This window comes from Choloepus didactylus, chromosome 1 (genome assembly GCF_015220235.1).
Source record: "Choloepus didactylus isolate mChoDid1 chromosome 1, mChoDid1.pri, whole genome shotgun sequence".
NCBI lineage: Eukaryota > Metazoa > Chordata > Mammalia > Pilosa > Megalonychidae > Choloepus > Choloepus didactylus.
This window is the reverse complement of record NC_051307.1, coordinates 123,998,140-124,014,077: the sequence shown is the minus strand read 5'-3', so window position 1 is coordinate 124,014,077 and position 15,938 is coordinate 123,998,140. Positions and strand designations below refer to the sequence as shown.

Sequence of the window (15,938 nt, the reverse complement as noted above, 5' to 3'; positions counted from 1 at the left end):
AATCAATGCTCTCATTGTTTTTACTGATGGGTCATCTAAAGGTTGAGCTGCCTATACTGGCCCTAAGTCCAAAGTTTTAGATCTTCCTCATTTCTCTGCCCAGCAAGCTGAACTGGCTGCTGTAATAGCCGTCTTAACAGATTTTCCTGAGGCTGTTAATATTTTATCTGATTCTGCCTATGTTGTTCATGTAGCTAGTAAAATTGAAACAGCATCCATTAAGCAAGAGTTGCCTCCTTGTTTATTTAACCTTTTTCTTGAGCTACAATCAGCTATTCATACTCATGCGGCTCCTTTTTATATTGCCCATGTTCGGTCCCATACCAACCTCCCAGGCCCTTTAGCAGCTGGCAATGCCACTGCAGATAAATTATTACTGCCTGTTATTTCAGAAGCTTCTCATTTTCACTCGCTTACTCATCTTAATGTGCAAGGACTCATGGCTCAATTTCCCCTTACTAGAACACAAGCTAAAGATATTGTTTCTTCTTCTCATAATTGTCAACTCCTTACTGCTCCACCTTTGCAGGACCCTGGTGTTAACCCTCGTGGTCTACCCCCCAATGATTTATGGCAAATGGATGCTACTCATATCCCTTCCTTTGGCCGCTTAGCTACTGTACATGTCAGCATTGACACGTACTCTGGCTTTCTTTGGGCCACAGCACAAACCGGTGAAACATTTTGACATGTTCGTACTCACCTTTTTGCCTATTTTGCCTCTATGGGCTTGCCCCGTGATTTAAAAACCAATAATGGCCCAGCTTATACATCTGCAAAATTTGCTACTTTTACTACAACTTGGGGCATTTGTCATACCACTGGTATTCCTTATAATCCCCAAGGACAAGCTATTGTTGAGCGTACCCATCATACTTTAAAAACTATGTTAACAAAACAAAAAGGGGGAGATGATGGAACTCCACATGAACGATTATCAAAAGCTTTATTTACTTTAAATTTTCTAAATTTTTATGAAAAACTGGGTGGCACTGCCACAGAATGACATTTTCCAACTGAAAAGACCATACTGAAACATTATTTCCATAAAGCGCCTCCTATATGGTGGAAGGACATGCTAACTAATGAATGGACAATGGGTACTTTATTAACATGGGGAAGAGATTATGCTTGTGTTTCCCCAGGTGACGGACAAGCACCACTTTGGATACTGGCCCGACGACTGAAGACGTACCATGAACCCAGCAAAGAAAAGAAAATTCCTGTGGGATGTCGAGCCACCAGTGATGCAGTTCCAGGGTCTGACGCTGAAGACGACAGTGATCAGGCCAACACTCCGAACTAGGGAAGCCCGACATTCAACTTGGGGTCAGATAAAAAAGCTATGTCAGGATGCAGAAAAACAAGTCCAGCAAGCCATGCTGCCAGTAACAGGTCCTAACCTGACTGCAGCAATGTTGGCTCTTATCGCTGTTGCTGTGAGTATATTTCCAGCGTGCGCTGATTCAGGAAATTACACTTATTGGGCTTACATTCCTAATCCTCCGTTGCTGCAACCAGTAGAGCGGGATCATCCCTCACCTACTGTGTATTTTAGCAACGGTTCTTGGTTGCCTCCTCCAATAGACAAGCAACTTCCTCAGTTTCCTGAGGATGAAGGAAAACGTTATTCACAACCATTGGCTTTTTCACACTTTCCCTTATGTATGGGACAAGCTGATTGATGCTTCAAGTTAGCTTGGCAGGCATGGTTATCAATCATACCTAAACATGACAATACTTCAAAATCCTCTTTATTTTTAATATCTGGACAATGAAAATATTACTATTACTGACCATGCCCCCCAATGGCCTATTTGCCACATCCCACAGTATTGGTTGAGGGTAACTGTAGAGCAACTAGTGGAGTGTTGGTGCAGAATGGTTCCTATGGAATTGTAACTGACTGGTCCCCTAAGGGGTATGCAGTTCAGAATTGCACCAATGCAAATTGCTCAGATCATAAAAAATTAAGATGGAGAGTGCATAGCTACAACCATTCCACACTTAATAATTCTCTCTATGCTAAATATCCTATTATTTGGCATGGTGTTGGCTGGTCTCCACCTAGACCTACTTTAAATCATTCTTATGTTCAAGATACACTTTGGAGGCTTCCTATTAGTTAACATAATATTTCCCGATGGAATGGAAATTATACAGACAAGACTAATTATATTTTAAATTTCACAAAAATAGATACTTATGGAATACAAGCCTGTGTCAGAGACCCCTAGGTGTTCTGGGTAGGAAACTTAACTATTAACACTATTATTAAAGAAATTACTTGTCTGGCCAATTGGAGTTCTCATTATATATTTGTTTAAATATCACCATAAATTCTAGCAACATCACTGTTGTAGTTCTTAGACAACGAAAGGGTCTATGGCTCCCTGTTCACAGCATAGATTATTAATAGCTTTTATTATAGGTATAATAGCCATCGCTACAACTGCTGCTGTTGCAGGAACAGCTTTACATCAATCTATTTGGACCACCGAATTTGTCCAAAAATGGCACAAGAATGCAAGCAAGGCTTGGGACGAGCAATTACAAATTGACAAGGAAATTATTGCTTGCCTTGTAGACCTAGAAAATGCTGTTCTCCTTCTAGGAGAAGAAGTTGAGAATCTACGGTATCAATTTAAGTTAAAATGTGACTGGAATATGTCCACGTTTTGTGTGACCCTTCATGAATATAATCACACACTTTTTAACTGGAGTAAAGTTAAAAAACATTTACTTGGATTGGATACTCTAAAACTGCAGGTAACAGTAAATGATATACAAAGTGCTAACTTAGGTTCTCTTACTGAAACTGAAACTATGCAAGGCATCGCTAAAGGCCTTGAACAATTAAATCCCCTTATATAGGTTATCTTAATAATTTTTATTTGTCTTTGTTTAGTCCTCAGATGCACGAGAAAAACCCTCTCAGACCTAAAGCAAAAAGAAGCTGCTTGGTCCATCCTGTCTGCATTGAAGAAACAAAAAGGGGGACATGTGGGAAACCAAGTCTTCCAGGTTGCCTGAGCCGTATCTAGGGTGGTGGCTTGGAATGCTAAGCCGCAGGCCTGCATGGAACGCTGTGCAGGCACGCCCTGTAAAGATATGTGTCTTGTGACTATGAGAACAACATTTACCATTGTTCTAAACCTAGATTGTTCCTTCTGATATGCAACAGGATATAAATATAGGTATCTGGTGGGCTCTCCTGTGCCTGAGGACATTTAGCATATACTCCCTTATCTTCTGAAATAAATAGCTGGAGCAAAGGTGCATTATCGTCCACTTAGCACAAGAAGCAGTGGGCCCCCTGCTCCCTTAATTCTTAACTTTGTATCTGTGTCTCATTCCTGCGCTGCCCTGTCAGCAACATAAGACAAACTGAATTGAAATCAAAGTCATCCTCAGAATCAAAAACTATAGCCCAGTATAATATTTACATAGTCATGATCTTGTAAATACTGGATATTGATTTAATAAAACACTGTTGTCTAACTATGGGAGGAAGAAGAAGGGGCAGTATGTGTGTGTGTTAGTGTGGTGTCAGAGAACTAATTCTTAATGTTATGTAGTTGGTAGTCAGTAGAAAAACATAAGCTTTACTTAGAATGCTTATATCTATTGTTAGGTTATTTATTATTTAGGTTATTTAGAAAATAAAGAGTTTCTAAAAAAAGAGAAGAGTTGAAAAGGGTTACCTTTGGAAAAGTGGGGACGGATGAAGAAGGAAACTGTTCTTTGTTTCCATTTACCCTTTTAAGTAATGTATACCTTTTATTTTGTTACGACTAAAAATTAAATTTAAAAAAGAAAGAGGAAAAAAAGAACTATACCCAACCCAAGACCTTAGAAAAGAAGCCTCTCATTCTGAGAAAGAACAAAACAAAATCCACATTTCTCAATGTTTTTAAAACTATAGCTTCCTTCCTGAGCATAAAATTCTCACATTCTTCTTTATTTAAAATTTAACAAACGTACCTATGGATAAATGGGATACGTATGTTATTTTCAAACTTCATATACCCATTCTCCCACTACACCCCTTTTAGAATCACTGGTTTAAATAATATAAAAGGCATGAAACAGGTCTACTCTCTCAGGTACAGGTGTTCACATAGACCTTGAAGTACTTGTAGAACAGGAAGATACATATTGGACTTCAAAGGACAAAATCACTTTAAAGGATGTTGGGGACGGAGAGGGGTATGGAGTGGGAGCCAAGTTCACGGGCAAGTAACCATTAAGGACGTTATTTTTTTTTAAACCAGAAAATAGTGGCATGGTTAATGTTAGCCATCTTTTCCAGGGACACCAACACAGCATTAAAGGGTGACATAGTGAGTAGGCCATAGTACTAGTTGCTGGTACTAACTCTGCAAAAATTTAGTTTAGGCAAGTCACTTAAACCCCTCTAAGCATTGTTAATTATCTGCTAGAGGGACTTAAATCTTGTGACAAGTCATATTTGCCATAATTATTTATTACTTGGAAAAGGTTTTCATGTAAATTATTTCATTGGCTGAACTGGAAGGCTTCTTATTGCTCTAAAATTATATAACAGAAGGAAGTGAATACATTTTACTAAAAGAAAAATATATAAAGTGTTTATAATTTTCCTTTGGAATGTTTACAATAGCCATTAGTCAGAGGGAAGACTTCAAATAGAGTTAGACAACAGCTTTGGGCTTATTTTTAAACAGCATTTATTAAATCAATATTTTGGTTTAAAAAGTGAAAAAAGCATTTCCACTCTTATAACCATCCTTGCCCAGCCCCACCCAAGTTTTGTAAATGTGAAGAAGCAAAATTACCACTAGATGGAGCAGGAATAAAAGATATCTGTTTGTTGTTCAGGGACTCCTGGCAGTCTTCAAAAGAGAACCTGGATCACCTTCCACGTAAACTCAGGCTTAGTCAACAATCCAGAAAAGTCGCTGACCAAAATCAGAACTAGAACTTCATTTTTTACTTACCCTATATTATTACCATAAAATCTTAAAATTTTTTCATAAAGAACATTACTAACAGCAGCAGCTTCCAGTTTTTCACATTTCTTAACTGCAATAAGTCTAAGAAATATGTAGACAATTTTGAGGGACCTACTTTGGGTAATGGGCTGAGATGCTGTCGACTGATTTACACTTTACTAAATTCACTGACATGCCCCTCCTTTCAACTGTCAGGGTCTGGACTCTTACCACTCTAATGGCTTGCCTTTAAATCCTTGCAACTGCCCCAGAATAGCTGTTTAAAGGAAATAAAGGCACTGACTTGGGATGCAGTCACACAGCAGCCTGAAGTTTGAGGATGAGTAGGCAGAATGGCCATTCAGTTGTTTCTTTTAACCTAATGGGCCGTCCGCTTATTTTATTTTCTGAAAGGAAACCAGACCCAATCTTCTCTCAACTTCTTTTCCATCACAATGTTCTGCATCCGAAGGCGGAGATAAGATGAAAAGCAACGGATCTTTAAGGAACACACCAATCTTAAGAACACAATCTCCACTGTCATAATACTTTTGAAACATTAACGATCTCATTAAAAAACACTGCTCTCCCACTCCCGATTGAGGAAATTAAGAGAAGTGGCTGAGATCTACCTTGGGAGAGGTAAAAACCTCAAAACCAGCAAAGCAGGATCATTGTTGCCTTACAGCGATAAAGAGCAACAAAACCACAGTAAAAGGGAAGGGAAGGTGTGCAAAAAAACCTAGGCAGGAATGGCTGTTTGGCACCCCCGAGTCACTGCCCATTCATTTGGGCCAACGCTGGGGTACATTTGCGTCTCCTACCAACTTTCACGCGCAGTAGTCCAATCGAGCCATATCTGGGGGTTCACAAGACCAACATCAATGGTGAGTGGTGACCAACACGCACAAGCGGCTTCCCCTTTAGTGGGAAAGCCCCTCGGCAAGGTGCATGTGTCTGAGCCGAGTCCCAGGCGCACGTCCCACAGCTCAGGGAAGTGCACTGCGCGTGGGGACTCGCTCCGTTTCTCTTCCTGCGGCCAAGAGGCCAAAGCCTCACCCTCGGCCCCCGCGGAATCCGCGGCTGACAGAGCCTAACTCTTCGCGGCTGCATTGGGTGCCTCCGGAGAAGCCCCGGGCCGACCGCGGCCTCTAGGCGGAGCGCGGGAGCTGGGCGGGCGAGCCACCGCAGGTTCCCGGAAGGGGCGAGCAGGCCGGTGGCTGACATTTTTTGTTTTCTCCAGACTTGACGGTGGACGGCGGTAGGCCAAGGCTTTTCCCGCCCGCTGAAAGTCAGCGAGAAAAACAGCGCGCGGGGAGCAAAAGCACGGCGCCTACGCCCATCTTAGTTAGGGTTAGATAAGAGAGGACGCCCACCCCTCCCGGGCCCACCCTCCGCAACCCGCGGGGTTGCGCCCGCCGCCTCTTTATAAAGGGAGCGGAGGCCGCCGGCGCGGATTGGTTGAGGCCCTCCCGTCCGCCATTGGATCTCGCGAGAGCCGATCACCCAAAGGTAATTTTATATTCTATTTCCGGACTTAAGAATCAAACGCCAGCCCTCCCCCACGTTCCTTCCGAGAAGGCGTTGGGACTTCAAAATGAAAACTTCAAGGGTTTTTCCATTACCAACAGTCCAGACACGCCCGGCGTCTCAGCCGTGCACCTGTACTGGCTGGGGGATACAGAACAGCGATTCCCAAGTCTGGTTGAGCATCATCTTTGTTGTAGAATTTTATGAAAATATATTCCGGGGTGTCATGCTGACGCACTAAATCAGAATCTCTGCTTGGTGGGACCCCTTCTTGGATTGCCTGCCTTGTTAAGTATAATTCATTGTGTTCTGACAATGTTAAATAGGGAAGATTAAGAAATCCTCCTACTTCTGTAGTCTGGAACAGGTTTTAGTGCAAAGAACCACCCTTTCCCATAATGGCTTAGATAAGATTCACGGTTGCCCCCTTGTTTACCTCTGACAAGGCCAGACACAAACCCTGCAAATTCCTGTTCTTTGCCTCACAGATGATTAGTGGAACTGCTTGTCCCCAAAGCAGTTTTGTGGGGACAAAATACTTGGTGACCAAACTGGTTAAGCTTCTCTCCTTCTTGCAGGTCCCTGAACTTTAAGGACGCCTTCCAGAAAATAAGCTGCTTCAGCATAAAATACTCTCTGATCTGCTATCTGATCACACCAGACTTTCATCCTATTCCTCACACCAGGTTCTTTCCTCTACATCAAAGTAAAACTTTTTTGCCTAACTCTTGAAATGCTTGCTGCTTTGACAGTCGAGTTCTGGCTATTGCAATAGTTATTTTCTTCCATTGCAATAGCTCCTTTTCCCCTTGCAATAATCCTTTTGAGAAAAGTCCCTTCATACATAGTCCAGATTTGTTTTTTTTACAATTTCTTAATCTTAATAAGGATGAAGTCTCCTTTTTATTAGGAAATAAATGCTTTATAAAGTACTATTGGGTCATGATTAGGTAAAACAAGAGGAAAAATCTGCCATAAATTGTACTGGATTTTATAATGGCCAGTATTGAGGCAGTTATACATAGAACCCACGCAGTTCAGCCTGCTGATCTTAAAAGTGGAATGCTTAAGAACCAAGATCACACTTCCTGATCTTAAGACTTATTACAAAGGCACAGTAAAAAACACAACAAACAACAACAACAAAAACCCCAGCATGGTACTAGAACAAGGACAGGCAGAAAGACCTATAGAATCAAATTGAGAGTTCAGAAATTAACCTTCTCATTTATGGCCAAATGATTTTTGACAAGGGTGCCAAGTCCACTCAATGGGGAAAGAATAGTCTCTTCAACAAATGGTGCTGGGAATACTGGATGTTCATTTGCAAAAGAATGATGGTGGACCCCTACTTCACACCATACAAAAAATCAACTCAAAATGGAACAAAGACCTAAATATAAGAGTCAGAACTATAAAACACCTAGGAGAAAACACAAGGAAGCATCTTCAGGGCCTTGTGTTAGGCAATGTTTCCTTAGACTTTACACCCAAAGCAAAAGCAACAAAAGAAAAAATAGATATGAGATCTCATTGAAATTAAAAATTTTGTGCATCAAAGGACTTTGTCATAAAAGTAAAATGACAACCTACAAAATGGGAGATAAATATCTGGAAATGACGTATCCAATAAGGGTTTAATACCCAGAATGTAAAAAGAAATCCTTCAACTCAGCAACAAAAAGACAAACAACACATTTTAAAAATGGGCAAAATATTTGAATACACATTTCTCCAAAGAAGATATACAAATGGCCAGAAAGCCCATGAAGAGAAGCTCACCATCACTAGCTCTTTGGGAAATGCAAACCAAAACCACCAGGATACACCATTTTACACCGATTAGAATGGCTACTTGAAAAAAAGACAATTACAAGTGTAGGAGAGAATGTGAAGAAATAGGAACTCTCATTCCTGGTGGCAATGTAAAATGATGCAGGTGCTGTGGAAGACAGTTTGGCAGTTTCTCAGAAATTTAAGTATAGAATTACCATTTGACCCAGCAATCCCACATCTAAGTATATACCCTAAAGAATTGAAAGGAGAGTCTCAAACAGATATTTGCACACCAATGTTCATAGCAGCATTATTCACAATTGCCAAAAGGTGGAAGCAATCCAAGTGTCCAACTGATGAATGAATATGCAAAATGTGGTATATACACCCGACGGGAAATATTACTTGGCCATATAAAGGAATGAAATATGTGTGGCAACATGGATGAATCTTGAAGACATCATATTGAGTAAAATAAACTGGACACAAAAGGCAAATATTGTATAACCTCACTTATATGAAATAATTAGAGTAAGCAAACTCATAAAAAAAAGTCAGAATCTAGAATATATGTTACCAGGGGATAGGGTGGGGGTAAGGAATAGGGAGTTAAGGCTTAAAATGTACAGAGTTTCTGTTTGGGACAGTGGGAAAGTTTTGATAAGTGATGGTGGTGATGATAGCACAACATGTAACTAACAGCACTGAATTATATATTTGAATGTAGTTTAAAAGGGGAAATTTTAGGTTATATATATGTCACTATAATAAAAATTTGAAAAAAAAACATAAGATTGAACACAAAATTGTAAAGGTTGGACTATAGTTAATAGTACAATAATAAAATATTGTCATGAATTGTAACAAATGTACTACTGTAATGCAAGTGTTAGTAAGTGGTATATGGGATGTGCTATGCAAGTGATGTATGCAAGTAGTATAGGGAACTCTATATGTTATGCATGATTTTTCTGTAAAAAAAATCTACCTACAACTTCTTTAATTAAAAAAAAATTTAAAAAACTGAGGGTTCAGTAAGAGTTTTAAGGGTCCCTAGGGTTAAGACTGAACTCTGTTGTGTACAGTGAATTTAAATATGAAAATGCATAGTTTTTTCTCATTTTAAAAAAGGGAAATTTTAGGTTGTATATATGTTTCTAGAATAAAAAATTTAAAAAAAATCCATTGAAATGCATAACACAGTGATCCCTAAATTAAACCATGGACTATAGTTAATAGAACATAAAAACATTCATCAATTGTAACAAATGTACCACAAAAAATGCAAGGTAATAATAAAAGGGTGATGTGCTGGTTTGGATGTATTATGTCCCCAAAAATGCCATGTTCTTTAGTGCAATCTTGTGGTGGCAGATGTATTATTGTTGATTAGGTTGGAATCTTTTGAGTGTTTCCATGGAGATGTGATTCAATCAACTGTGAGTGAAACATTTGATTAAATTATTTCCATGGAGATATGGGCCCTGCCCATTTGGGGTGGGTATTGATTTAATCACAGAGTCCTACAGAAGAGCTCATAATCAGAAAGACCTCAGAGCAGCCACAGCTTAGACATTTTAGAGACAGCAGTTGAAAGCAGACGTTTGCTTCAGAGATTATAGCCCATAGTTTGCTCTGGAGAAGCTAGGGAGGACAAAATGCCCCAGGAGCAACATTTTGAAGAGCGCACAGGAGCTGAGAGAGGAGCTGGAACACAGCCCATGATCAGCAGACGCCAGCCACTTGCCTTCCCAGCTAACAGAGATTTTTTCTGGATGCCACTGGCCTTCCTTTACTGAAGGTATACTTGTTTTGATGTCTTAATTTGGACATTTCATGCCATTCAGACTGTAAATTTGTAACCAAATAAACCCCCTTTATAAAAGTCAGTCTATTTCTGGTATTTTGCATAACGGCAGCATTAGCAAATTGAACAGGTGATACATGGGAACCTTGTATTTTACATATGCTTTTTCTGTAAACCCACAACTTCTCACAAAAAAAAAAAAGTGGAACTCTTGTTCAATTGGGTGAACTCTGTGGCGTTGTCACTATTGGCTCCTCAGTCTGAGAGAGGAAAAGTAAGGTTAAGTAATTGTTAAGGATAGGAAAAATAAAAATGGGATTTTCACAGCATTCTCTTCCATTTCCTTAGATTACCTGAAGAAGATCATCTGTCTATCACCCCAAGGAAGACTAGAATCTGTCCAGAATCTTACAGGCTGGTTGCTCAATTAACTAAGAGATCAGTTTGGGCCAAACTGAGTTACTTACTGCTCCATGAACGTGCCCATCATTTTTACATTGCTGTGCCTTTGCCCAACTGATCCCTTTGCAAGAAGTGTATTTCTAGTCAATTCTATATGCCTATATACCTACTGGGAGGGCACCATGCAAGACATGAGGGAAGGGGACAGAGAAGAAAAGGAAAAGGCTATAAGTCCCTGTCTTCTAAGAACATATCTAGTGAAGAGAGAAAGCTAAGGCTACATGAATTAAGTGATCAATAGAGTACAAATAATATAATGTGCTGGAGAACACTTGACTCCATTGAGGAAGTGGCATCTGAACTGGCATGTAAATTCTATAATTCTTAAAATATAACATATTTTATTATACTTTAAAAGTTCCTTTAGAAACATTATTTCACTTGAACTTCACAACAACCCATGAGACAGAGCAGCAGTTAGCATTCCCATTTTACTGATGAGGAAATTCATCTTCAAAATGCTTAAACAACTTGCATAAAGTAATACAGCTGGTAAGTGGCAGGGGCTAGACCTAAACCTACATATGTTCCTCAATTCACAGGGAAGGACACTCCATTTGGTTTAAATTCCAGTTGTCATTCAGGCCCAGGCCCAGCCCCAAAGCCAAATCTACCAGAAAGTCTTCCTTGAGCTCCTCGAATGGTATTTTCCTTTCTATGAACTCCCAGAACATTTTATACTTCTTTTAAGATATGAAATAACATTCTACCTTGCGTTATTGTAATTTAGATATGAATATCACCTCTTCTCCTAACCCGATGGCTTCTTAAGGGCAGGATCTAACTCCTGGTTTAGCACTCATCACCCTTAGCAAGGTACACAGAGCAGATACTAAATACTTTGTGTTATGTGTCAATACTGCCACCATTCTGTCAGCTACCCGCATCATTTCAGACTACTCTTTCCCCTTCATATTTATCTAATTAGTCACCAAGTCTTGTTAGTTTTTCCCATTGTCTATAACCTTGACTATGGAACCTGACTACTTTATATCTTGACTAATAGCTTCCTAACTGATCATCATCTCTCCAGGCCCTTCCCAGTTCAGTTTATCATGCAAACTACCACCTTCATCTTAAGATATTTTTCTTATGTCTCTTGCTTTTAAATCTTGTTGTTCCCCTTCGCCTATAAAACGTTTAATACTTCAAGCTTCTATTTCTTGGCCTTGATCTGCCTTCCTAGTCATAGTTTACTCTGTTCCCCATGAACTCTGTTTTAACACAATCAGTCTATTAAGCATGACCTAAATATTCTTTTCCATTCTCATCTCTAGGCCCTTGCTCATTCCATTATATTTGCCCTCATTTTTCCCACCCATCCTAAAGCCACTCCTCCATGATGGCATACCTCCTCCATGAAATCTTTCCTTATCACAGCAACCTTCTTGCCCTAAACTTCAGTACTCATCTGGTACGTATCATATTTTACCACAAATTGCTCTCTCCCCAGGGGAAATGTAAACTCTCTAAGGTCATAAATAGTGTTTCCTAGCATTTAACTTGGTTCTATTCAATAAACATCTATTGTTTGATTGTTTTATCATAATTTTCCCCAATTATAGAAATGCAACAGAGACATCATAGACACCCCAAAAATGGAAATATTCTCTGGTTGCCCAGAGTCATATTATAGCCAAACTTTTATCTTTGTCACATGTACTCAAACTGTTTTCCTCTATCCATTTTATCTGTATTTCAGAAACATCTTTGGTGCACTATGTTAGGTCCAACTTCTTTAAATTCTGCAGCAGTGATCCACAAGTCCTGGAAGGCAGATAGGGATGCAAGAATGGAACCTCCCATCCACACTGATATTTTCCTTTCTGGGGGAGCTGTAACCTGCACAGGGGTGTTGGCAGGCACCATCTTTACTATATCCTTAACTAGCCGTTTGTCTAAACCAGGGAAAGAGGTTGATCCCCCAGAAAGGATAATATTGGAGAAGAAGGAATTCCTCAGATCAATATCACATTTCATTATGCTGCTGAAGCACATCTTATCAATACCAGGGCCTTCAAGGTTAATGAGATGCGGAGAAAAGAGGGCCTCTGGACAATGAAAGAGCTGGTCATGGAGTTTGATTGTCTTCCCATCAGGCAGTATGTAAACTTTCTCCAGAAGATCAGTTTTCTTGGCCATTTCCTCTTCATAGTTCATTGCCACATAACAAGAGGTTTCCTTAATGTCTGTGACAGTCTTTTTGTCTGGAGCACTAAGCAACATGATACCATGGTCCTTCAACAGCATCGTGAGGTAGTTGGTGAGGTCAAGGCCTGCCAGATCTAGCTGCTGGACACCATGAGGCAGACAGTACCCGTCAAAGATGGGCACACATTGGGTAACCCCAGCACCTGAATTCAGCACAAAGCCAGTAGTGAAGCCAGCAGCAAATAGTGCCAGCACACCCTGGATAGACATATAGAAGGCAGGAACCTCCAGGTGCTCAAAAAACACTTCAGTGATCCGTTGCCGGTTGACCAGTGGGTTCAGTGCTGGTTCTGTAATCAAGACTGGGCCATCACAGGGCTTTAGCTTCAGATTATGTCCATAGATATGCTTCCACATGATTTCCATGTCCGCCCAGGAAGTGATGAGACCACGTTCCACTGGGTAGCTGTAGGGAAAGTGATAAAAGGCAATTTTTATTTTTCAGGTTTCTACTCTCCTCTACTCTAGGTTAATTTTCACATGTATTACCAGTATTCCTCATAGATAGTGACTACCACAGCCTCTCAGGGAAGGTAACTGTCAGCAAAAATTATCACAACTATCTTCCTCTGCAATTTTTGTGGCTTTCCATGCTCTCTCCCATTTCGGAGACCATTTGTGACTTTAAAAAAAAAAAGTTGGGAATTCCCACATAATAGCATAATAGTAGATAGTGTTTTGTTGTTGTTGTTGCTATTTAATATACCTTTTTCTGTGAATGTGTGTGTATGTAAAGAAGAAAGAATGGGCCTGTCTGTGAAGAAAGCTCAGGGTATCAGGAAAGAGTTTTTTCCCCGTGAAGCTGTGGAGTGTAATGCTTAAGTCAGTTCTAGGGAGAGACTGCTTGGGTTCAAATCCCACTTTGCACAATATGGTGTTTTATTTGTTTTGTTTTATTTTAACTTTTTATTTTGAAATAATTTCAAACTCACAGGAAAGTTCCAAAAATAATCCAAAAACAATACAGAGAACTCCAATATAACCCTACCCAGATAACCCACATTTGCCAGCTTTTAACATTTGGTTACATTTGCTATATCGTCCTATTTCTCATCTCTCTCTTTCTCTCTTTCGTAGAAATACAGTTTTACTATCAATTAAATGAAGAAAATAACCGTAATGACAAAAGGTACCATGAATTAACATTTTTAAACGAACTTGGATTTTATGAGCGACAACTTTTATATGTTTGCAGACATTTGTATAGATACAGGGAGCCTGTGATGTTCACTCTTTAGATGCTTGGTGCTCTCGGAGATTTGTAGCCCATGAATTTGCAATAAATCCCGCAGGCTGACTTTCCTGTCCCTCACTTCTTTGACCTTTAACCCTTGCGCCCCTCATCCCAGCTCTCCCTCCCCCTCCTTCCCAGCCGTGACCCCCAGCCTCCAGCCTCTGGCCTGGCCCTGTCCGCCCCGAGCCCGAAAAGGCGGTACCTGATGGCTAGCGAGCCTCGCCTTTCCTGGGCCTGGTCGCCCACGAACAGTTCCTGAACGCCCTCGGCCGCCCAGGTTTGATTCTTGACGCGGCCGGTAATATTCGGGTAGACAAACTGCGGCTCCCGACACCCAGCCAGGCCCGCCTTGATCGTTCCGGAACCGTTGTCGATCACCACCGGTAGCTGGTAGAAGTTCATGCTGCCGCCGCCACCGCCTCCAGTCTCCGTGCCTCTCCAGCTGACCAGGCTCTGGGCAGCACCTCGAGGGCACAAAGTGCTCGGACGCGGCACCCTGGGCCGCGTCACAAGGCCTCAGTGATGTGCGGGGTGCGATGGCCTAGAACGCCGCGTCACAGAGGCGGCGGCATGGCCGCGACGGGCTGCACACGGCTAGCGGGGGTGAGGGTTGGGAGAGTGCGAGTCCCGCCGGCTCGCTGGACGCCCGCGCACCCAGGAATACTACCCGCGACGGCTGCTGGCGTCCGCTGGGCTCCCCCGGGAATCCAGGAATACCCGAAAAGATGCAAAGTAGTCTTTCACGAATTCATTTCTCCAGCATCCCCAAAAGCCACAAACGCAGTTTTATTTCCCAAAACCCGTGAATTATGGTCTGAGACCTGAGGGAAGCTCTAGATGCGCTCTTCAAACTGGGAGGGGATGGGGATGGTTAGAGGAAAGTTGTCGCAAGAGCGGAGGCACTGTCCTTGCTTCGGAAACCCTCATCAATGTCTAAAAAGAAAAGGGGGAAAAGTGCTAGAATTTAAAATGGGTTTTAAATACTGTTATTATCATTTTTGTATACCGGCCATGCTTTCTTTCTTGTTTGTGTTTCTTTCCTCTGGTTTTGTTTGCTTGTTTGTTTGTTTTTAAAAAAGATGTATTCAATTAAAACCCAAATGGTAGCATCGCACATTGTTCTAGCAGTCTTGTCGGTTAATACCCGGTGTAATCTGGAAACTCATTCCTATTCCATAGTCTTGATTATTAGGCATGAGGGCGTCCTTGTTTCTTTGCAAAAAAAGTGAGATTCCTTATGTCATGTTTTAAATTTAGAAAAATTCAAATACTTTGCGTTCCAGAAACTGCATCTTGGTGTCTGATTTTTTTTTTTTCTCCTCCACCTTGCACACCCTGTAGAGGATTTTAAAACAACTACACAAATTAGAACCTCTAATTGTTTAAAGAAGCAAAAGGAGGAAATTCGAAAACTTCACACGTTCCTACACTAGAGACTGAAAAGTATCGCTTCTCTGACAGCGGCGGGACTTGGTTCTGTGTACGCGGTGGTGGCGGAGACTTGGGGGAAACGCGTGCTGCCTTCCTTTCCCCTCCGCGACTTGCCCCGGATTCTCATAAGCGCGGCGCGGGGAAGGTTGTGTAATAAAACGCTTTTTCGGAGAAGAAGGGGGTGTACCCAAAGGAAGACCAACTATAGGGAGTCTGGTTTCCCAGGGGGCTTTGAAACAGTGCACACGAATTCAAACTTTTGAAATAGTTTCAGCATTGTGTGTGATTACTTTTCCTTTTCTAATTTTTTTTTTCTGTTAAAAGTTACTGTTGTTTATTTAAATTTAAAGGCATGTGACCTGTATGTTAGATCCATATCAGGAATATTTTGAATGTTGCCAGTAACTAAGTTTCCGTAGTGTAGTGGTTATCACGTTCGCCTAACACGCGAAAGGTCCCCGGTTCGAAACCGGGCGGAAACAACTTTTTCCTTAGCTTATCTGTAACGGGATTC

At 41.1% G+C, this 15,938-nt stretch overlaps 1 protein-coding gene and 1 non-coding gene across 2 annotated transcripts; one reads left to right on the top strand and one right to left on the bottom strand.

Moving 5' to 3' along the window:
• Positions 1-10,911: 10,911 nt before the first annotated feature.
• On the bottom strand, positions 10,912-14,590 carry ACTRT3 (actin related protein T3). The gene is made up of 2 exons (XM_037827099.1): positions 14,196-14,590; positions 10,912-13,165 (listed from the first exon to the last, which is right to left on the bottom strand). The coding sequence occupies exons 1-2, from the start codon at positions 14,393-14,395 to the stop codon at positions 12,247-12,249; spliced, it is 1,119 nt and encodes a 372-aa protein (XP_037683027.1). The 5' UTR covers positions 14,396-14,590; the 3' UTR covers positions 10,912-12,246.
• A 1,243-nt stretch (positions 14,591-15,833) lies between these two features.
• On the top strand, positions 15,834-15,906 carry TRNAV-AAC. The gene has a single exon. It is a non-coding gene; the product is annotated as a tRNA-Val (tRNA).
• The last annotated feature ends 32 nt before the right edge of the window (positions 15,907-15,938 follow it).

Bases quoted from the DNA above. Each gene is read 5' to 3' on its own strand.
- ACTRT3 (XM_037827099.1), bottom strand. From the start codon at position 14,395: ATGAACTTCTACCAGCTACCGGTGGTGATCGACAACGGTTCCGGAACG. The intron at 13,166-14,195 runs GTACCGCCTTTT...CTTTCCCTACAG, and splicing joins CGAGGCTCGCTAGCCATCAG to CTACCCAGTGGAACGTGGTC.